General features: G+C 37.7%; 1 protein-coding gene across 1 annotated transcript in view; it reads right to left on the minus strand.

The window, feature by feature from the left end:
- LOC139963150 (uncharacterized) overlaps positions 1-23,041 on the minus strand; it is a 46,829-nt gene extending 23,788 nt beyond the window's left edge. The window contains exons 1-14 of the mRNA XM_071963696.1: positions 22,833-23,041; positions 19,702-20,162; positions 18,465-18,568; positions 17,484-17,638; positions 13,946-14,114; positions 13,325-13,469; positions 12,520-12,608; positions 11,310-11,521; positions 10,361-10,469; positions 9,264-9,476; positions 8,052-8,137; positions 7,125-7,180; positions 1,425-1,874; positions 2-105 (exon numbers count right to left, since the gene is read on the minus strand). Of these exons, the coding sequence (XP_071819797.1) occupies positions 2-105; positions 1,425-1,874; positions 7,125-7,180; positions 8,052-8,137; positions 9,264-9,476; positions 10,361-10,469; positions 11,310-11,521; positions 12,520-12,608; positions 13,325-13,469; positions 13,946-14,114; positions 17,484-17,638; positions 18,465-18,568; positions 19,702-20,145 (2,336 nt within the window). The 5' untranslated portion in view covers positions 20,146-20,162; positions 22,833-23,041. The remainder of the gene's footprint in view (position 1; positions 106-1,424; positions 1,875-7,124; positions 7,181-8,051; positions 8,138-9,263; positions 9,477-10,360; positions 10,470-11,309; positions 11,522-12,519; positions 12,609-13,324; positions 13,470-13,945; positions 14,115-17,483; positions 17,639-18,464; positions 18,569-19,701; positions 20,163-22,832) is intronic.
- Positions 23,042-25,282: the final 2,241 nt, after the last annotated feature.

Consider the following 25,282-nt stretch of genomic DNA (forward strand, 5'->3'; position numbering starts at 1 on the left):
CCAGTCAGCAAGAAACCCAAACATCAGAGATCCAACCGTCACTCCACAAAAGAAGACGGACTGGCTGAGCGCTACCAGATATTTCTGATCGCACCAGAGATCAAACTGTCGAACGAAACAGAAATGATAGTTTAAAGAAAATAAATCAATTAATGGTGTCATATATATAGTAATAACATAAAACATCGTCCGCCAGTCTTCGAAAACAAATACTGATGATGAGTAAAATGTGTAATGAATTTTGATATGAGAAAAGTATTTGTTCATAAATATATGTCAAAAAGCAAAAAATAAACCCTCATTAATATTCCCGGTACTGGGAAACGATTGGCTCAAATAAATATGCAGCTTTTCTCAAAGTCCTAAGAGTCTGCAACGGCTTAGCCGCTATCCCTGTGTTGTTCATTATGGAACGCGAAAAGGGAAAACTTATTTCGTTGCTAAGTTTAACGTAAGTTTAGACAACGACGTAAGTTTAGACAACGGAATTTTAGACATCGACGTGAGTTTTAGCAACAGCGTGGTAAAACAGCAGTAACAACTTTTGTTTAGACAACAACAAACTTAGTTAAGATAACGAAATCAGTTTGCCCTTTTCGCGTTCCATAGTTCATACCCACGCAGACAGACAGCTTGACCTCTCGCGATGTACAGTGTAACAAGAAAAGAAAGAATTACTTCATATTGGTATTTTTCTTTTTCATCCATATCATATAGCCTACATGTACCCACAGATATGTTCTATTCGCTACCGTACGACCCTATGTGGCCAGTAACCGTACAACAGATGAATTGGCACTCAGAGACCCGCATATTCTAAACTGTCATTAAATGTAGGTTTCCACTGTAAATCAAAGGCAGACATAAATAGAAGAATTTTAATAATAGTAATACTTATTTATATAGCGCATTATACCGACGGTTTCAATGCACTTTACAAGAAACAGAATGCGTACACAAATACAGCATAGTAGAGCAAACACTTAAAACTATACGAAATGATCCTATGAGGGTAGCACGTAAATAAGTGAGGTTTTAGGACGCTTTTTAAAGTTGTCTATGGTAGCGGCATTCCTAATGTGGATGGAAAGAATGTTCCTGAGTTTCGGGGCCGCAAATTGCAAAGAACGACCACCGTATTTCTTGGTTTTAATTTTTGGCGGCTTTAGGAGAAAAGCCATGTTAGATCTGAGTGAGCGAGTTGGAATTTGTAAGGCGAGTAAGTTGGAAATATAGTTTGCGGCAAAACCCAACGATGGCTTAATCTGTAAGTGAGAATTAGAAGTTACTTCATTCTTCAGGAACAGGAAGCCACAGTGAAGTTGGTGGAGCATAGGTTTAATATGGGATCTGTTATAGGCTCTTTTTTCTTCATATATAGCTATTGCATTGGGTTTTGGCTGTCTTCGTTTCCATAGACTTACATCAGAATTTACAGTGCGGACAAGATTGCTGCGATCTTGTACCCAGCCCTGATCACATGGTTTGGTATTATTTGGGTTGTCGTCCGCGGTATAGCTAACGAGCTCCATGCCTCCGTCGACAACTACTTCATAGATGACGTCGTACTTTTGACACTGCGAATAGGATGAATTTCCTTCGATCGGGATGGTTATATTTCGGTATTTGCGGATACATTTTCGGTATTCTTCAGGATCGGTGTCCCGGTAATCGGTGTAACACCGTTCTACATCAGCTGAGAAAGCTTCTACTGCACACCAATGTTGCTCGTCATTCCCATTGTGGAATACCAACGATAATTGTTGTACAGCGGTGGGAACAGCTGTTAGAAAGATCAGCAAAATCAAACGTCTCTGGTACGGACCAAACTCTCCGATCGATTTGAGAAGGTCATCGAACTTCATAATGATACCCTATGGTAATGAAAAACAAGAAACAAATAAATCAAGTAAAATAGGTTGATGTTTGGTTTCAATGATAATCCTAACACATGCAGTCATGTAGGCGGATGGGTGCGTGTGTGTGAAGCTTGGACCAATCTCATATTTCGTTTCAAGGAGTACCACATTGAGTAGAAGGAGCCTTTTCTTTTTGGTGGAGGTCAAAGTTCACTTGGGGTCACTATAGGGGTCGAATTGTGAAAACCTTGTAAACCCAATATCCCAAGAAGGCAAGCTTGGACCAATCTCATATTTCGTGTATAGGAGAACCAAATTGAGGATAAAGCCTATTGTTATTGGTGGAGGTCAAATATCATTTGGGGGTAACCAGGGGTCAAATTGTGAATTGTAATTATGTATTGTAACAGTTATTTCTGGTTAACAAGCAGAGGTCTAGTGCAATGTAATCATCGAAAAAAAAAATCGTTTTGTATTCTGGTTTTATCAAGTTGACGTTTTCTTCCTAATCATGTAACCTGCAGGGAGCTGCTACTCTAAGTCCCTAATGTAACAGCACACCTGCCGGTGCACCTGTTAAACCAAATAACGAGGTTCCCCCCTGGGTGGACATACTCAAGTTAAGTATTATACGGAAGACTTTGCAATTCCGAGAACAGCGATTCGTTCTTGGATCAATTATGGAACACAACAAATTTATGAAGTCATTGTTATAAGACCTGCAAATTACACCTCGGCCTAAATAGAATATATCTAACTAATCGTATAGCCTGTAACCAATTATACCGGTATCTTAAAAAGGACACAGACAAACACATTTTAAGGGGATGTCTTGCCTTGCTTGGAATTGTATTTATGAGTAATATTTGATAAACCTGCTTACAAAAACGGAAGGCCTGTTTTCCGTTTTGGTTAAAGGATGACTTTAGTCAACATAGTTAGTCTTCACATGTTATTGCCCAAGCTAAAACTTGAACTGTGAATGCTGGTAATATTCCTATAGCTATTCGAGTTTCCAAAATATTCCAAGATTTAAAATTATGCTTAATCTCTGGGAATGCTGCTTTGAAAGAAAAATTTATGATGAGGTCACTAACTTAGTACAGGGCTAAATGTTGATGTGAATTCATTGTTTTATAAATGCAAATAATTCAACTAATGTGACAACATTTTCTTTTAGTTTTATAAACAACAGAGCACCACTGGAATGGCAATCAACAACACCTGCGCTTGATAACTTTGTATTGCATTGTAAACGTGTGATCTGAGGCCATAACAATGTTTTTTTTTTTTTTCCACCTGGCAGACTGACCTAATGGTCTCTATGTTAGATCAGGGAGTTATTAGCATATCACTTCCTGGTTAGACTTAGTTGTCCAGGCACTTTAATCGATGAGTATCAGAATGATAACAGTGTTTTGTAACTATCTACCATGTAGCAAGTGAAGTTTGTGATTAAAGTCGCCCTTTAAAGGGTGTGAAGACTCGCGCAAAAAGGTACGTCTAATGCCGGTAATCTGACCTAGTTTCGAATGAGGTTTAACAGAAGTGTTAGACACCACCATCGATCCCAGAAAATACACACACATCTTGCTACCGTCGATAATTAGACACTAGTGTACAGTCAGTACATACAGCTGCGGTCAATACCCACATCACAGTGTACAAACGATACAGCGATGGACATCTCAGGTCCAGCTAAAGATAACAAGGTATCACGTTTCATTACTGTCTGCATTTTGTAGCGACAAGAGAAAAACTTTACTTTAACGGAAAGTTAACATTTAAAAGATGGCGGCACGCTGTTTGGGGCGAGTCTTCAATGCCTTTAAGACAGTCTTTGAGGTCCACAGAATGTATCATTATACATTTGATGAAGCTTGACATCAATGTCATTTGAACGGAAGATTGTTCGATACAGCTGTCCGTCCCCCCATGCACTCACCGCGGGTCTTTGAAAAAATACCCAATGAAGTGAATGCGGGAGAGAGTCTGTCGGTTTCCGAACAACGCCTAATGTTAATTGAAACGGCTTTGACACAATGTCGTTTATAGTTATAACATGTGGTATCTGGAAAGTACAACGACATGAAGTCTGCCTGATAAATGTGACTCCCTAGCACGGTTTTCGATACTGTGGAACTGCTATTAAGTTAGTACGTTAAAACTGGTTAACTTTCACATTACATCTGAGCCAACTCAGAAGCTAATAAACAGTTAACGAAGATCACACAAATACTATAGTACCACGAGGCTTCAATGACCGTATTTGCAGTGCAAATGTGTTTTTTATAACATGAAAAGGTTTCACAAACTCTCAAATATCTAATGAGAGGCGGACGGGTGGGGTGGGGTCTATAGGGGGAGCGGGTGGGGGTGGGGTCTATATATGGAGAAAGCGTTGTTTCGTCATCTCTAACACCTATACCTGCATAGTTCGCTACACATACATCATGAATGATGGAGTTTAACATGACATTTGCTAATGAATCAAAACAAACAAAACAATACATTGAATTAATTGGGAGCAAGGAGGGGAAAACCGAACTTATGTTTCAATATCACATGCCGGGAGGCTTATTGAGGAAGAGACATTGTTACAAGTCAACACAAACTTTATAGAGTTTAATCTAGCAATATAAAAACAATTAATTGAGACTTAAAAACTTACCCTCTTTTATGGTTCCTCGTTGATTAGCCTACAAAGCTACTTAAGGGGGATCCTCGAAGATGGAAAAGTGAAGCTCAAATGTCTCGAGTAGTAGGATTGAAAAGTATGACAAAAAATCAAAACCCACAAAAAACAAACACGCGGTGCAATTCACATTCCGTTGGAAGATAGATGTGAATTTCACTAATTAGTTCGGGCTTCTCACAGCCTACCGTCTTTAATACTAATAAACGATAGGCCCGCTAACAGGCTGATAACCTTTTCAAAGAATACAGTAATATATCCCACGTATGATTGTAACAACGTATAGAGTCAACCTCCAACATTTCCAACGTCACTACATGTAATGATTGTTCTTTGGTGCAACGAGCACATGAGCAGGGCAATTTTCGGATCATGCATTCGTTTCGATTTTGAACTTTGATACCTTCTGACGTCTCAACAGAAAAATGAAATATATAAGGACAAAGATGAATTTCAAAGACATTACACTAACCTTCTGATTACCGGTATATGTCACATTTTTATTCGTAAAAACTTAATCTACTTTGTATAAAATCGAAAACTTGATGAAATATTAAAATTGGATGAAAATGTTTAACAAGGAATTCTGTTCGACTGAATTAAAATCATTTAAATTGAGACGTTATCATTCAAACATTTATGATGTGTCAGCAATATGCAGGAGACACAAACCAAAGCATTATCATTGATCACTGTGATAGGGATAACTATAATGAACAACTTCCCACAAAAAGCCAAGCAAAAAAAATATAATCTTATTCCAATTTGGAGATATCATAGATTTAAAGGGTGTGAAGACTCGCGCAAAAAGGTACGCCTAATGCCGGTAATCTGACCTTGTTTCGAATGAGGTGTAACAAAAGTGTTAGACACCACCATCGATCCCAGAAAATACGCACACAGCTTGCTACCGTCGGTAATTAGACACTAGTGTACAGTCAGTACATACAGCTGCGGTCAATACCCACAGCACAGTGTACAAACGATAAAGCGATGAACATCTCAGGTCCAGCTCAAGGTAACAAGGTATCACGTTTTATTACTGTCTGCATTTTGTAGCGACAAGCAGAAAACTTCACTTTTTCAGAGCGCGGCACGCGGTTTGGGTGAGTCTTCAATGCCTTTAATGCTTCTTCACATTAAAGGTTGAAGACTTGATCAAGTCTAAATATGACGTCATCAAGTCACATCTGCTTAAATGTTCTATTTTTCTATTTTTTTTATTTTTATTGTTGCAATGTTTAGTTTAGTTTAGTATAATGGAGATAGACTGCTGAACTTTAACTATTGAAACTGGCTAGATGACCGAATGATAGCCTTGTTTTCAGGGTAAATATTTTTTAACTTTCCAACTTGAAGATATGAAAAGACAAACAAAGAGAAAGTATAAAATGTTTCATATCCCAGTGGCACTGTGACATTACATATTTACAGACACGAATTTTTAAACAACGGATATCTCCCGAAAAGTGCAAGATTTTTCTTATCTGTTTGGGGGAGTTCTTAAAAAAAAAAAAAAAATGGCATATAAGGTTTCTTCTTTGAATTTCCAAAATATTAAGAAGTTATTGAAGAATATCCGTCAATCCCATGTGACTGACGGTTCATCTCAAATAGCACTTTTGGTAGTAATGGAATATTTTGGGGTACTTTGCAGGAGTAATTAAATGAGTACCAATACGCCTATGCAGTAGTCTGTTTTCTCTTACTGACACCTGGTTCTAGCTGACAAAGTTACTGTCTAGTTCAATGCCAGATGAATCATGGTGCATTTTGCTCTAATCTTACATTTAATTTGGTCTTGCGCCATGTCCAGCTTAGATGAAGTAAGGGAAGGGTATAAAGGGTCCCAGCTCTCACTCTTGAACCATAGGACATGTAAGACCGTACCATACGCTACTGAAGACGAAACATTTCTAAAGATTTGAATGTCAAATACAGATGAATGGAATGGAGGCCTGTCTTCTACTGCGCTTAACCCCCCCCCCCCACCCCCCTCAAAATATAATAAAAAATAAAAATAAGGACACTCGGTGTAAATTTCAGATGCTGTAAATTTGAATATGGTATCATAATTCACACGTCATATTTCTAACAGTTTAGTCTTACGGTATTTAAACCTGACACACATAATAAATAATCAATCCCGTTTGAAATAAAAATGTACACAAATGTGTGAAAATATATGGAAAAGTGTAAAAATGTGTAAAATGGGAAAGAATAATGCAAACTTGAAATTATCTAAAAACCACAAATATTTAATTGTCGTTTATTTGTGGAATTCTAATAACAACGTCACACAACCCAACACATCCATTTTAAGTGATGTATATTAAAAAGTGAAGCAGGACCTCTATACCAAGGTTCTTCTGCCCACGAATAGGATCCGCTTAGCGGACAATGAAGTACACAATGGAGCGGAGATGTGGGGGGGGATCTAAAATGTTAGTCTTTTCCCCCGGGGGGGGGGGGGGCTCCGGCAATACCCTCCCCATACATGAGTCGACTTAAACGACGATACATCAGTTGGAGGAAATTGAAAATCCTGTGTACTTCACTGATAATCATACCTTTCTGTGGTCTATGGCTACAATATTGAGCAATCCTATGTGTTTCTGACAGTAGCCTGATCCAAAGGAATAACAAAAAAAGACCATACACTAGTGAAAAAACAATACAATTATAAGCAAAACTTAAGACACTACACCAATACCAAACCGAACGAACCAATACCAGATCAGATCAAGTTAAAAGATGCCAAATATAACGAATCAATTTCAAACCATTGCAGACCAGACCAGAACAAACCAAAACGAACCAAACCAGACAAGAGCAAGTCAAACCAAACCAGACCAGACCAAGTCAAACCAAACCAGACCAGACCAACACTGATCAATTTTCACTTCTATTCAAATTAAGGCTATGAAAGTATTTCCTTTTTAAATCCTCTTTAATTTAGGAAAACTCCCTAATTGTACGGCACAAGTAAGGGACATCCGCGTGATTATTGTCCCTCGGTGAGGGAGAGGGGACGGGGCGGTTACATATTTATCTGATATCACAGGAACGTGTTGTTTCAGTGTGGAACTACTTAGCGCTAAATTAGTCACAGATAATTCCCAACGAGACTTACCATGGTTACACAGGTCTCCATTTACCAGTGTTTAAATCATATATAAACTACAGCACTCTTATACGAAATACTCATCCCATTAGCAATGCACTTTGTGGTTTATAGCACAGATTCGATCGCAACAAAAAAATAGCTGCTGGGCAGTCGGGTTTGGGTGGAGATGTGGAAGTGCTTTAGTCCTTCCCTGTCTCTTACTGACTCTCTCCTTCTCTCTCTCTCTCCACCCCTCTCTCTGTGATTTTATCAATCATTCGTTGGTAATATACCAGCAATTGGTCCCAAGTGCAGACACACAAATTCTCCAGAATTTTCAAGAGAACATGAAAAGCCTGGTTATTATTGAATTGCTTTTATATCTTCTCACTCAGTGTTAAGCCTTCTGATCCGTTCAAAGCTTCTTTCACATCAGAGTCCTCATCCTCTTCAGTATTCTTCACCCCACAACCCCACCTGAACAAGAAGAAATGTAGAAAATGGAAAAGAAACGAAATGAGCTTGTGTGCGTTGTAAAAGCACACAATATATACAAAAATCCCATACCAATAGCCAGGTCCATCACATTAAAAAGACACTGGTCCAACGTACGTAATATTAATAGGCTGGTATCCTAGCCACACGTTATTACCTCATGCAAATGACATGCTTAGATTGATATTGATGACACAAATTATCTTTGTTAAGAGCCAGTATAGTCTAGAAACAACGTATTAAAGGAAATAACCGCCATCTTGTTAAATGTTTATGATGAGCAACTCGATCTTAAAAAAAAATATTGTGGGGATATCATCATTCTTTGAAAGTCTCAAGAGGTCGACATATTTGGGGGGGGGGGGGTCAGTTTGTGACGTCATTTGTGTGTGACGTCCACGACAGAAAGCCTTGCCATAGTTTCCTTTGTTTTCATGCAGTTTCAAAGTGAAAGTGAGTAGAATATATATATGGTTGTAACTTAGAGAAGCAGACATAGACATGACTAAAAAAAATATCAAACATGGAATTATGCAGTAAATATTAAAAATAATGAATATTCAACCATAAGTGGCTTCATGTATGATGTCATATTTAAACTTATTAAAGCCTCTAATCTCGTCTGAGATATCAATGTTATATATCTATACCAATACATAGCAGAACACATATTCGTGTCACTTCCAGCTTGACGGCTGTTACCGTTGTTGAGATATAAAAAATATTGGGAAATTATTCACTGCATTTGGGATGATTGCATTACGTAATAATCTATGATGTCATAGTACAGGAACTGGAACCAACAAAGTTGAAGAATTACTCAACTTTGGCAGGAGATTATGTTTGTTTTTGTCGGTTGGTGAACTGTGTCAGACAGCTAGTTCTCGTGGAAATGGATTGCATAAATTTAAATATAATGCATGGCGTAGACAGTTTGAGGTCTTGCTCAAGTGTGACGACACAACATATTGCGCAATATATTGATCCATATATTCATATACGCAAATTAAACCGTTTTATGTTTCTTTATAACCCCGTATTATACATCATTACACAGTTCTACAAAGATGAGATTGATGATGGTTAGCCGAGATAAAGTTCTACTTACCAACCAATAAGGGCTTCGGCTTCATCGACTGTTTCAGGTAGTTTCTTGTTTCGAGTCTCCGGGAGCAGCAGGACTAATAAACCTGCAACAAGAGCGCTCCCACCAAAGATGTACAAGGGTAGGTCTCGAAATGAATCACCGAGGAGTAGAATAAAAGGACAGAGAACACCAGCTACTCTCGCTGCTGCCGAACAAAATCCAACTCCGGCACTCCTGCAATGTAATACATACATATGACTGTATAGGATGGCATCTATCTATCCATCCATTCATTCTATTGATCGATCGATCATGCAACCATCCAACCAACCATCCCTCTATCAATCCATCCATCCATCCATAATTCGATCCATCGATCCAACCATTAATCCATCCATCCATCCATCCATCCATCCACCCATGCATCCATGCATCCATCCATCCATCCATCCATCCATCCATCCATCCATCCATCCATCCATCCATCCATCCATCCATCCATCCATCCATCCATCCATCCATCCATCCATCCATCCATCCATCCATCCATCCATCCATCCATCCATCCATCCATCCATCCATCCATCCATCCATCCATCCATCCATCCATCCATCCATCCATCCATCCATCCATCCATCCATCCATCCAGCCAGCCAGCCAGCCATCCATCCATCCAGCCATCCATCCATCCAGCCATCCATCCATCCATCCAGCCAGCCAGCCAGCCAGCCAGCCAGCCAGCCGGCCAGCCAGCCAGCCAGCCAGTCAGCCAGCCAGCCAGCCATCCATCCAGCCAGCCATCCATCCATTCATTCATCCACCGAACATCCTTGTATCCGTCGTTCATCCATCCATGCATCCATGTATTCAACTATACATCCACCCAACCATGTATCCATCCATCCATTCCATCTACCTATCTATCCATCCTGCCATCCATCCATTCACCCAACATAGATACATCCTTCCATCCGTCATTCATCTATCCATGTATTCATCTAGCCATCCATCCACCTACCTATCCATCCATCCTATCACCCATCATAAATCGATCCATCCGTACATCCACACACTTGCCGCTCACTAACTTATAAATGAATCATGAGTTGTGATTTACCTGAGTGGAGTAGGGAATACCTCCACAGAATACACATAAATGAGACCGAAGGATGCTGTGATGCAAAACTTCCCTACCATGGCAACTACCAACCTAGGAAACCCGGGTTCTGAAATGACATAAAAACAAAGTAACGAAAGAATAGTAAAATATAAGGAAACCCTTTTCAATGAAGCAATACTATTTTATTAATTGTCTGTCCATCCAATTCAGAATTCATGGATACGGGCCTATATTATCAACCAAAAAATGTTCGCGCTAGTCATATCACCGATTGGTTCGGTAAAATAATGTCACTTTTTATTTGATTGTACTAGTATTTGGTGGTAGTGAACTAGAATTTTGATTTCCAAGAAAACTATAGCGAAATTAGATTCCACCCGGAGATGTTTCTGATCTACGAAACTTTCGGCAGTATTTGCATTCAATTTTTGGTGATATACCTATCAAACCATTTATTGTTGTCGATCTTACCGTTACACATACTATGTTATGCATGCCTGTAATGAAAGTGATGTGGTCTCTATTTTGAGTTTATCTCCTACGATATTATGTAACGTATTTTATATTTGTATTAAATAACCACCTTGTCTTGTCTTGTTTTCACAATATGGGAAAAAAAAAATCAGGTAATGGAATGTTAAAGATGGAATGTCGCACGAAATAACTAGGCAAAATATGTTATTTGTTGACACATGTAGCAATTCACCCCAGTGTCAGTTCGAGGCCAAGGACAAGTGTATTTATTGAAACGACTGGTCAGTAGAGGTTAGCTATTTTATCATATTAACGACTGGTCAGTAGAGGTTAGTTATTTTTCATATTTTGTCTCAATGCATGCTTAATCACTGCGTGCACGCACAAGAGATGTTTTTCAAATGTGTAGTGATTTATCTATGCAAACTTAACGAGGTAGTTAATTACGTTAGAAGTTAGTAACTACACTGACCTAAATATATAGTGATCAAACAGGCAACTCCACCAATAATTTCAAATCCACTTGCTGAAAGCCTCCTTCCCAGACGTGTATAAAGCAATAGCCCCGCCAATATGTAAGCTGGGAGTTCCACTGCGGCGGCGACGAAGAAAGCAAGGTAAACGTCGACTCCTAGATCACTAGTGCTTAATGATAAACCGTAATAAACTGTACTATTGACAGCCCTGTAAATAAAATCAAGCCAAAACATTATGAATCTTTACAAAAAAGTCCCTTTGCGAATAAAGGCCCCCCCCCCCCACCAAGACAAAAAAAAACAGTTCTTGAAATTAGGGACCATAATATGATATAGAGCTTCTATAGATATGTTAAAATGTTCACAAAATTCCATCAACGTAAAACACAGTTTTAAGCATCATATCAGACTGTTCTGTAAGTATTCTTGTATATACATTTAGTAATTCATTTGTGACAATCTTCGTATTGGCAAGTGACATAAAATGAGGAATGTAAGATTCGGCTGAAATTTGATGCCATTAAAGCCATGCTTTCTTTTGGTTGTGCTTTCATTGCCCTCTTCAAAGCACAGATACTTGCACTGTCGTAACGAGTTCTGACTCAAGTCGCTAAATTTCAAGTCAACGGACCCGAACAAGTAATGCATATGATCACTAGCAAAGCACGCCCAAATGTCCATAAAAAGGGCACGCCTATATAGAACTTGGTTTGTTTCTTTTGGTCTTCGTCATACCAGAGTCAAAATTATAACATAGTCTGTCACTGGAATATCCCTTGAAGAAACACAATCTACAGAGATAGGACTATATTATTGAAAAAATCTAAATAATTATAACAAAATGTAAAACTTCCAAATTCCTAAAGCTGCCTTCATGGTCATGAGCCTTTTTAATTACTTTGTTAGGCTTCTGGTGTTCTATATATGTGCGTATATTGAAAGTAAGGTAGAAGGGGGGGGGGGGGGTTCTTCGTGCAAGTGTAAAATATAGAGTACGGTGACGCGATGAGCTTGCCTAAAAGTACACCAGGCTTTGGGAGGAAACTGCAACAAAGCTTATTCGATCCTAACAGTATTGATTGATTAGTATTTGATCAATCGAAGGACTGTTGTTGAAAACGTTTCAAGGTATAAAAGCATCAAATTTTATCATAGGAGGTGCATCACAAATATCACATTTAGACACGCTGTGAATGTAGTTCTTACCAATTAAACATTAAGTTGATTGTTTTACATCTAAGATTAGGTGTGCGGAATAACGAAAGCGGGTTTAGACCTTGGTTAGAGTCGTCTTCCTGTTACAAGAAGGAGAGGATAAGAAATGAGAGTCATTTATTGTTTGTATTTTTGGTGCAAGTTGCCCCCAGGGTGGGCCAAGTTTTTCTTAACTTTTAACTTTCACGTTCCTCTCCCCAAAGACGTCGTTTTGACGTCTTTTAATGTATGATATAACGGATTGGGAGAACTTCAAGAAAAGACACAATGTGATATTAAATGGGCAAAATCGTGGAAGATGCACTGAGAATAAAGGATCCTAATATTGTTGGTAAGAGGGGGGCTCAATAGGGTTCGCTTGACAATTGTTACCTGCCGACAACAGCTGAGGGCAAGTAATGCACCTTTAAGGGGGGGGGGGTCTGATGTAGCTTGCTGCGGTCATAATATAAGCAATGGATAATTCCAGGAGAAGGATGAGAAGTGAAACTGTTTAATGAAGAGAGGAGGGGAAAGGGTTGTTTTCTTTTGCTCTCGCTAAACCGTGATTGTGTATGGAGTACACGTACTATGGATGGGGATGTTGCAGAGATTGGGTGATTAAGTTCATCGGTTTCCAAGTTATTCCTATCCTTTCGAGGGGGTAAAAGTCGAAGATTAAAATGCTTCTTTTCTTTTAAAAATTCAAAAAAAAAAAGATTGTTGTTGAATTTTTTGCATATTTGGTGGCGTTACTGATGATCTCCTTACCCAACGACATACTTAAACAATTTGATCGCCTTTCAGTATAACATACCATTGCAGTTGCCTCTAGCTGTTCCATAAAATTCGGTGCTAGTTTCTTGGTGGATTGATTGACTTTGGCTGCCTTACGAATGATATCCTCGGCTTCAGCATACCGCCCTCTAGCTATCAACCATCTTGCCGACTCGTCTATTACTCTGCGTAATTGAAAATCATGTGGCGTGGGATCAATTACGTTTTCCTGGACATATTTTCTCATGAGTATATTTTAATGTAACACTGTAGACAAGATATATGTCAAGGTTTACCGGGGTCAGCGAGACACAAGGGTTCACCCTGGGGAACATTCCCATCAAATTGGTAGAAAATTGGCCCTGCCGTTTAGGAGTTTTGACAGAAAATTGGACACACACATTCACAATGAAACATACACACACTCACCCATATCCCCACACACATACAGACAGACACGTTTTTACCCCTCCCTCAGTCACACAATGGTACACCACAATGGGTGACTCATGAGATGGCTACTCAGGACAACTAACCATTACCATGACAACTGTTGCTATGACAACTGAAAGCTGCATATGGCCCAGCTGGCAAAAGAGTTAAAATATCTTAAGTAGTATCCCTACATTGGAGCGATGAAATAATTACGTTTATGACTTACGGGTAAATGAGCAAACACAGAAGCACTAAGATACTTGAAACACCTTGGAGTATTCTCCAATTTCGAATCAGCAACGCCATACCAGCCAATAATAGGTAACCGAGGGCAAAATACATCATGGTACCCATACCGACGATAACACGGTATTTTGGACCCACCAGTTCAGTAGCTGAAAATACAGGGGGGGAAAATGTGAAAGTTAAATTTCATCACATGCCGCATGTGTCTACGGAGTGCACGGTTGGGTGTACATCCGGGAATGTATTAACCGCTTGATTAATCATGTGTCTGCTGCATGCAGCTATAACTGTAATAATGATATGTCTATATTGTATATACATACTTGGCTCATCTGTGTACTAACCGTACACGGAGCTGAAATGACACAACACACCAACACTTACTAAGATATATATATAGCTCTTCTATATGTTTATTCATATTTCTTACTGTGTTGTTGTAATAAACTAACTGACATCTTCCGCTGTATATATCTTCAGCTGAAGATGTCCAAAGAACTGGCAACAACAACAGTAACAGCCTATTAGGCAAAGATAGTGCATGGCCTGGACTTCCTGAACATTACTAAAATCACTGTGTTTATTTTTTACATCTAGGCCATAAATATTGTCCTTCAACTTTGACTGAATTGCGGAAGTATGCTACCCCATATTTGTAAAACGGTTTTTCTATAATCAAGCAGTATTCCCAGCTCTAGTCTACGATATGTCAATTCCATTAACTAACTAACCTATCAGACTTAAGATCGTTGTTCGCTGCACGAAATTGATAGTAGAAGTCCCCAAAACGGTACCACGATACGTCTATGTAATATGACGTCACAATCTTCACACTTTACAGATGTATTTATGTCATGTCCATATAATAAGCAATGATACCTTTATACAGTAGCACATGAGGGTGTATACAACTTAACGAACATCCTGTACACTCTATGTCACAGCAGTGACTACATCATCGTTTTTGTTTTGTTTCATAACTTTGACATCGTTCCTTAATTATTTTTGTAATTGCTTTTATTCTTTTCTTAATGTTTTAATTCTATAAGCTTCGTATTTATAAATTACTTAAATGTAATACTGGAATAAAGTGGAACTGAAAAATAGCCGCATATGTCAGTGTTCTTTTTGTTTTGTACAATAGGCCTATGGGTATATAATATATATATATATATATATATATATATATATATATATATATATATATATATATATATATATATATATATATATATATATATATATATATATATATATATATATATATATATATATATATATATATATATATATATATATATATATATATATATATATATATCTATATATCTTTGAGATCATCGAACATTTTCGGTTTAGCCTACAATTACCATCAGCTCCAGCTTAGGAAGTTTTGCACACCAACCCCATCATATAGGTTTAAAAGGATATCTTCTCTGCTATTACAACTAGTTTCATTTATAGTATATTAGAAACAGATACATGTTATTAACCAACTGAAGAAAGTTGTGATTCAAGTTAACCAAGATGTTCAGTAAAACAATAACATCAGCCGATCCATCCAGAGATTACAGTAACTACTGTAAATCTTAAAGTTTTGTACCACATGCAGTAAGAACTAGATTGCGTCGACAAATCTGAAAAATCGGTAGTATGTGCTATTAGGTTTACAGTAAGAACTGAGGATATGTGTAATCCCAAGAAAATCCCAACAACTGGATTTGTTAGAATAATACATATCCTCAGGTTCTTACTGTAATCCTAATCGCTCATGCTACCGATTTATAGCACTTTACAGTTTTGACTCTTGGTACAAAACTTTTAAGATTGACAGTAATAACTGTGTTCTCTGTGTGTATCGTATGCTAACATACATCCCTTCGTACGTCTTCTGAACATAATTCCATTTACAACAGTATTGCTTTTTGAGAATATAGGCTACATATAAGTTACATATATATATTCCTGAATCTCAAAGAGAGTATAAGGTCGAACTATGTCATGGAAACATAATAAAATAATAAAACACTCCATGAGAAAATCATGCTGTTATCTACTCTACACTTGTGCAGTTCAATCATTCTTATCACATATTTACGACGATATAATCACTTGGAACCTGTACAAATGAACGAATCATTAACAATGGACTGGAAATAAATTATTCTACGATGTATACTTGTAGTGTAGCAGATTGAAACTGAACTTTTAGTATACTTACAAACAGCGAACAATAATTCGTTGCTACATGTAATTTTTCCCTATACATTGCAGCACTTGTTTAAATCAAACACAACCCCAACCATTTATGTTTAGTCCTGTGTGTTAGAGAAGAACACTGTAACGATCAACTTCCCCCAAACAGCTAAGAAAAATCTGATTTCATTTTGAAGATATCACAGATTTATTATACCTTCACAAACAAGGCCGAAGACTTGATCAAGTCTAACTGCAACATCATTGAGTCACATGTGCTGCAATTGTTTTTCTCATCTTCTTTTTCATTACAATGTTTCTTTTCTGTCACTGGTTTTGCTAAATGGCGAACTTCGAATATTGAGCCTCATAACATGTCCTAGTAATGGCATTGATTTCAGTTTCAACCCGGTCAACATTCTACCTTGCAAATATGATAAGGACAAACTAAAGTGAGATATTAAAGGTTCCTAGCGGCACTTAGGATATCACTCCCATGCATGCAGATCCGAACTTTTAAACTTTCCCAAGCTGGAGAAAGAATTTCTCATAGCTGTTTGGGACAGTTGATATAAGATCTCTGTCATTTTGTCATATGTAGCAACTGATGATGGTTAGGCTGATGTTCCCTTTACTTATCATTGCACGTTAGGGACTGTGTTAAGTAGACCTGAAGATGGTGAATCCAATTTCAATTAGATCAACTTGTTTTGTTGCCACACAGCAAACATGCACTGACTAATTCTTCGTCCACGCAAGTTTGGACGTATTATTATCGAATGCCCGTACTATACGTTTGTATTAAAATAATTTTTGGCTAAAGTAAATGTTGGTAATTATATTGCACTTGAGAATCACTAGACTAGGGTATAGTACATATAACATTACATTACTCGGAGGAACCTACACACGCCAGTTAAAATAAAGAGTTGCCATCTCCACACAGTTTAGTGCAGCAGGGTAATTATTAACGCGGTGTTCAAGTGGTTAAGGCAATGAATGGACTTGTGATCTTAAGTGTAAGTTTAAGTTTGACTTCCCTCTACTGAAAATTGCTCTTAATATTATGTTTGTTTTGTTTTTATGTTTTCTCGTGTAAACAAAGAAACGCAACCAAGCTACCAATGGCCAGAGGTTAAGTGTCGTAAAGTCGCGTGAGATGGCCTTGAACAACACCGTAAAACCTTCGCGGATTTTTTATGCAACTTGTTATCAACAATTTACGAGTTTGTTTTGCTTTGTTTACCTTCTCTTTTATGCCTCTGTTCTCTGTGTTTTCTTCTTCTATATTGACAGTTCAAAGAAACAAAGGTATAACAAACCTATAACAAACGCGATTTCGAATGTCCCCATATTGCCAGTAGCAACGAAAAAGCGACAAATGACGTAAGCCCAGTAAGTCGGCACAAGAGAGTTCACTATACTGCTGATACCAACCGTCAGGACAGCAATGAAATAGGTCTTGAATCTGCCAATCCTAGAAGAAGATGAAGGTAAAAGATATGACCTGTAACATTTAGCATGTAATGGTATCTGGCTATCTGCACAAAAGACCACTTGACGTGACAAAATGTGCTGTTCTTGACCAGCAAACCTCAATAAATCCCTCTTTTTTAAAATACGAAGTGGAAGGGGTGGGGAGGGGGGGGGGTTGTCAGGCATGATGTAATTTATATCTTTTGATGAAATATAAACCTATTCATTACTGTCAGCTTAAAATTGATAATATATATATATATATATATATATATATATATATAAATGAAAATCGTAATGAGTTGGAAAATCAAGGACAGTGAAAAAACTTTCAAGCTCCACCGGGATTCGAACCACGGGCCTCCCGCTTTGTACGCGGACACCCTAACCACTAGGCTATGGACGCTGATTGTATGTCCAGAGGTTCGAAACCGGTAAGGAAGATCGTAATTCCACTGTAGGCGTTTGTCACCTATATCGAACAATACTAGTTCTGTTTTTGGTGACATATTTTGCCCTACTCTAGAGATCAAACATGATGCTATCCAACTCGAAAATCATTTGTGATTCCTAAAGCCGGATCTCGAAAGAGATACTTTGAACAGACTTTATGTATATATATATATATATATATATATATATATATATATATATATATATATATATATATATATATATATATATATATATATATATATATATATATGTGTGTGTGTGTGTGTGTGCGTGTACTTATTTATATATATAATCTCGACACAATGTGGCTGCTTATAGCTATGGTGTCACTTATACATGCGAATAGTGGTAAGTATAGATGTGCAGCTTACCAATCAGCTAACAATCCAAAGAAGAGCGATCCGAAGAATACCCCAGCAAAGTACACAGATTGGCTGATACGAGCCAGCGATTCCCGATCACACCAAAGATCAAACTAAAATAATAATTTTAATATAAAAAAAATCCCATCAGTAAAGGGTTCATGAATGTAAATACATGTATTTAAATACAAGGTGGTCACTGAGAAACCCATGTACTAACGGGGTCACACAAACCTCGCGTGTATTTGGGTGTTGTAGCCGGTGCTCTTTTTCTTACACCCTGTGCAACAAGTATGTCAAACATAAGAAGCACATTTCAACATTATAAAAAGAACTGACAAACTATAAATTTTGAGTGTTTCACCCCCCCCCCCCCCCCCCTCTACAAAACGTGCCTCATGTGGGCTTGTTTACCTCATAATTTTGCTGCATGGCATTTAGCTAAGCATGATGATATATACAAATAACAAACGGACCACATTTTCAGAATGGTGATGTGATCAGATTTATCATGTAATATGTATATAATGTGCTATGCAACTTTAATGTGCCTTATCATTGGAAAAGAGTCCCCAATTGTCTATGCTATTACACCATGCCATTTCGGGTGTAAAGCTTCACTTTACAGAGATCACGGAAAATCTTGCAGTCAGATTTGTTTACATCTTGCAAATTTTGCAAAACGTATACCGTTTGAATATTTACCTTCCACTTACCACTGAAATTAATTTCATCTTAAGTGGAATTGGTGGGTAACTTATAAAACGGTTTGTGATACGTCTACACACTTCTGAGACTAAACTGTTTTAGAATTCCTCTGGGGTGCTTTCTGTTCTATGATCAGTCATTGAAGATATGGATAGAAGCTGGATTGATATCATAAGAATTTTACACAGAGACATTTCAACATCGACCAGTTACATACAGCTCTCGGCGAGCCGAAGGGTTCTACCGACAACTCACGTCTTCATTCTTTCAACGGAAAGGGTAAATTAAGAAGGTTAAAGTTATCGTAGGCTGGGAAAGAGGGTTCAATCCGAGGTGGAGGGGTGAGGTGGGGACAAATTCGAAGGGCAGTGGGACATATGATTACTTGAGGGGTCAAACAAGGACAACAGCTCGCAATGCCCCGATACAATGCACTATCTGTGAATTCTCTACCACAAACACCAGTAATCTTTTTAAGCTTTTTTTTTTTGCGAAAAGTTATTAATTAAGATTCTTCCTGAAATGTCATTTCACTTACGTCAGAGTTAATTGTGCGGACTAATACACTGCGGTCCTGCACCCAGCCATTATCGCAAGGTATCGTGGAGAAGTTACCGTGTTGATCATCTATCGTGTAATTGATAACCGGAAAACCGACATCTACACCGGTGTCGAAAGAGAAGACATATCGTTCACATTGTGAATATGACTCTTCAGTCATCGGTATCGTTAAATTCCTGTATTTGTCGATACATAGACGGTATTCCACTGGGTCGGTTTTACGGTAATCGTTATAACATTGGTCCACTTCGTCTGCAAATTCGTCGACGGAGCACCAATGGTCTTCCCTATTACCAAGGTGAAAGACTTGTTGTAATAGTTGGACCGCATTCGGTATAGCTATTATGCAGACCAGGAAGTAAAGACGCCGTTGGTAACGGCCAAATCCTCCGATCGACTCTAAAACATCGTCAAATTTCATCCTGGAACTGAGAGGAACTGATATAGTAACGGAAAACTATATTATATCAATGTGTATACCATGAGATGTTCAACTTAATGAATATACATATATATACCTATATATACCTATATATATATATATATATATATATATATATATATATATATATATATATATATATAATTATATATAATTATATTAAATAACTACAGGTTGTCCCTTTGGATGCGAAATATGACGCCCCCCCGCCCCTTCATTCTTACTTCAAGACCAGCCAATGCTAATACCTCTCTAAACTGTCTATATCAAGCTTCAAAGCACTCGTATTGTCAGTGCAAACATGATATTCATACCGTGCTGCTCGTATACTGACAATACGAGTGCTCTGAAGTGGGACATGACACTAGAGTATAGAAAAATTTGTCAAGACTCCTCTGTGGTTTTTTTGCCCACTGGTTACCTCGTACAAAGGTTAGTATATTTTACCGCACTAAACCAGGGGGGGGGGGGGACAATTAGTGTGCCGATTGTGCTTGGGCCTTTCTACAACAATGACAGTGGCCATCGCTCTTTAACCTTCTAGTTTGATCTCAATACAGACGATATATCTCGTATATCGTGTTATACATTGCTTTGTATATAAAACACTGCTATTCAGGAGGGGATTGGAGCCCGATGGTAAGAAATACCATCCTAGGTCTCTGCTGTTTTTGTTTTCTTTGGGGATTGGGGTGGGGGAGGGGGGCGTATCGCTGTTCGAATGAAGACTATAAACAACGAAGATATTACCATAGGGTGTGATTCCTGTTACAGTGTCAAACAACTACTTTCGAGTACTTTCGAGTACGTCCACTGCTCGATCCAAAATAAATATATACACGTTTAAGCTCTTGTTTACAATCTTTGATGTTACCCCGCCATATGGTAATCATAAATAAGTCTCCGAATTGCCTTTATTGTCATAAACGTTATCTGTTTGTACAATAAGAGAATAAACTCGCTAAAACCGCAGTACTATATAAGCTACAGGACTTTACCGTAAGTATATACTTCAGTCAATGAGTAAACCATGGTGTGCATTACTAGCTGTTTTATCTTGGGTTATGCACGGTGACCCTAACTCACGGTCAATGTAAACAATGATAGTCCACAGGGAAATGTATTTACTTGTAATTAGCTTTAGCTTATTTACTGATTCATACATTGGGTTTTAGAGATACTGATAAATGAAATGATCAGTTCGTACTATAAGTGAACTTTGAAGCAAACAGGTGTGATGTCATAGATGCGCACTGGCAGTGTGTTGTTCTATTGTTTAAAACTATATTATTCTGACCTTGGGTTGGATAGAGTTTCGATTTTGTTTTTGAGGAGCACGTCCCCACCACCATCCCGTCAGTTTTGTGAAAATCTCGAATGTGACCCTTCTCATAAACTACTTTAGTGTATATAAACTTTTCTAACTATTGCACCTATAGCCTATAAGTCGAATATTTTACTTTTCTAAATGTGTCCCGTATAGCTTGAAAATAGTAGGGGTATGCATGTGTCCTCCACCCTCACCACCCCACCCCACTCCTCTTTGTTCCCTTCCCCGATTACCAGGCCCTTCTCACTATACATCATAGTCATAAATCGATTACGATGTTACTTCAATGAGATAATACAAATCAAGAAGACGGAGCGAAAGGAAAGGTGATTGGCCGCGCTAGAACAAACTTTCTTCAATTTGTTTTTATTGAGTCATTTGTTGTATTTTCCGCAAAGTAATAACATCAGAAAGAAAATGAGGATATCAACATTTACTCGTTTACTTATCAAAGGAAGAAAATGGTCTTATTCTTTCAAAATACCAGCTGAAAATGATAAGGGTACGTTTGACTTCTGGTCATAACGTGTTGGTATAGGGTTGTCTGTACGATTCCGGGCCGCCCTCGTCCCCAGTACGTATGCTATCGTATGCTATCGCCCGTCTGTTTCACTGCAAGAGAAATGCCTAACGACAGACGCAGTCTAGCGGTAATATTAATACTGATCGATGAAAACATGCTTCGAGTTGTATATTTCTGTAGATTCAAGCCCAACTTCAATGTATTGGTACCTTAATTAAAAGTCGTTAACCGTGTAGTATGCTTGCGTTAGATAGGCACTATTAGTGTTGTTACGTCCCAGCTGCGTACAGATCGACCAGCAACCGACTGTTTGGTGGAAACATGATGTTTTTTTGGTTTCCATAAATTAAAACATTAAATATTCCTTTGCGCTTATACATTCCGCATACATATTCCCTTAGAAGTGGCTCACAATTCTTTGTATTTATTTTACTTTTTTTTAATAGAAAAATTTCTTACAATCTGGAAATTAATTGGACACAAGTTCATTGCCTAAACGTTAAGACTACGTAAAATAGGCAGTGTATGTTGACGCTTTTATAGGCGAGCTGTTGTTGGTCTTGAAATTGCCGCAAGCGACAAGCCGGAGATAGTTTCAAAGATCAAGTTCTGTAATACGAAAGCCGATCTTTATCTATATGTGTAATAGTTTATACATAGGCCTATATAAATATATCTGCTTTGAATTTCGACCCAATTTTAATATATCCTCTTGAACGTATCATATACATCGATCTGAACGAATTGGTTCTCTCACAGTAAATGATGGGAATTTATTTACGATCTATATATACGAGAGATTCGAAATCTTACCTTATGATACTGCATGGGTTTCCACAGTGAGCGTATAGTAAGAAGTGAGAACTGCGAGATAGAAACTGGCATATGTGTATATAGCAGCTAAGTATATTAGTTTGAATCCACACTGCCCTTGAGATGTAGGCGATGCAAAGTGATTTTAAGGGGCGCTCTAAACTTGCACATCGACTAACAACTTACCGTTACGCATTGAACTGGTGGACGTGACGTTCATAGAGTTGTGTAACTATACCGTACGGAAGCATGAAAGTGCCATCAACATAAGAAAAACTTTGCCCCATAAGTTGACATTTTTCAGTAAATTGTTTAGATAACAAGATAATATCTTATCAAAAATCAGAAAAATGTTGGATTGCTCATTTGCTTTGATTTAGCCATTGAAAAATTTTCTGCAAAATGTTTAATTGACAACTTATCGTATCTCGTCAATTCAACATTTTTCTGAAAAATGAAATTTTCTGCCAAATGTTTAATTGACAACTTATCGTATCTCGTCAATTCAACATTGACAAAAATCACATCAACCAAAGGACAATATTAACGGAGACACCAGCCCAACCTTCATTATTAGTCAATGTTATAGACATAACTGTGGTAATATACTTCACCAAAAGAGCTAAGAAAAACAAAATTCTACTCGGGAGGTATCACAGCTTTAATATTCAAATTATTTCAATAAAAAAAATGCGGCTGGACCACGAAGCCTAATTGTCGTCTTTGACCCGAGTCGCGACCTATTTGAAGGGAAACAACATAATTTCTATATCACCTTTATAATTTAAGAAACGATCCTTTATAAACATATTAGCGGGGCTCGTCTTTCGACCGAGTAATACGTATACTATCGGGTCCAAATAAAATATTTCGTATGGCCTAAAGTAACATCTTCACCGCGTGTTCCAAACTTTTCGTGTATGGCAAGCCATGTGGGACAAACACTGCATAATATATCCGCGTATTAATTGGAATTTATACGCGTATTAATTGGAATATATACGCGTATATATTATTAGCCAATCATATGGCTTAAATATATCCGCGTATTAATTCGAATATATTCACGTATTAATTCGAATATATACACGTATTAATTCGAATATATACACGTATTAATTCGAATATATACACGTATTAAATAAAATAAATATGGGGATTAAATCCAATATATGCACGGATTAATTAGAGTTACACGAAAAAAAAAAACATTTCCGCTCTTGCTGTGTACATATGCCAACGATAAATGTTTTGGCGGGCTCGCGAGATCGCTTCAAAAAGCGAAACTTTACACATGTAGGATATAACACATATATTCGAATTAATACGCGTATATATTCGAATTAATACGCGTATATATTCGAATTAATACGCGGATATATTATGCAGTGTTTGTCCCACATGGCTTGCCATATTCGTGGACACGAATGCAATGTTGAATGTCATCCAAATATATCCTGACGAATTTATAAGATGGTTAAAGAACATATTTTGGGTATAGTTATATTACAACTGACAAAAGAATTGAACATGAATGAGCATTCCAGAACAGCTTGAGAAATAATCTAGTTCTATAAACATATCAACACATATCAAAACTCAACGGTTGCTTCACAACTTTTTTGGTTCGTTGAAATTGACCTTGATTTTTTGACTTTGTCTTCTAGTGGGTTCCTAGAGTTAACATTTTGTTTGTTCTTTCTCGGTCGTAAAAGTCGAGACACGGGCGCAAATAGAAATGTTTACTTATAGTTTACTTAAACACAAGGTCAAGAAGGGTGAAGGCTCCTCAAACTGGGTCATGGGAACAGCAGGAATCACATCCTCAAACTGCCTGAATAAATTACAAAGTGAATATATGGATTATGGATACACCTGCAAATCGCAACACTCTTTACCATGATCACAGCTATTTGGTGGCTAACTTCGCGCCCACTTAATACATCAACTCCAGTTTCATTTGCTGGCTGAATAGAACAACTTGATCTACAATTTGCTTCGCTCCCGTAGGCGGGCGGGGGGGGGGTGGTGGTCTAAAAAGCCGATATTTGGAGACATATTTGGAGACAGAAAGCGTACATATTGTCATTTACATAAAGAGCCCAAATTTCGACATAAATAGTCCAACTTTCGAGATTTGTTCAAAATAAAAAAATTCATCAAATTTTGAAATGGAAAGCTGAAAAAGTATTTTATTAAACAGATTTGTTACTTCGATGATCCTCTCTATAAATGGTACATATTTTCGGTCAAGTATGTACAACCGTGCCTAACATTCTCTTTAACAAACAACATCAACAACCATATCTTATTACGTCACTGCGTCGAGGTTACTGTTTCCTGATCAAGTCCCGCTTGTGTGTTTTAATGTGGACGTTTGCAAGTTTGAATTACATTAACTACACTGTCATTAGCATACATTCTATGCACAATATCCAGGACTGTGTTTT

Source organism: Apostichopus japonicus, chromosome 21 (genome assembly GCF_037975245.1).
Source record: "Apostichopus japonicus isolate 1M-3 chromosome 21, ASM3797524v1, whole genome shotgun sequence".
NCBI classification, from domain to species: domain Eukaryota; kingdom Metazoa; phylum Echinodermata; class Holothuroidea; order Aspidochirotida; family Stichopodidae; genus Apostichopus; species Apostichopus japonicus.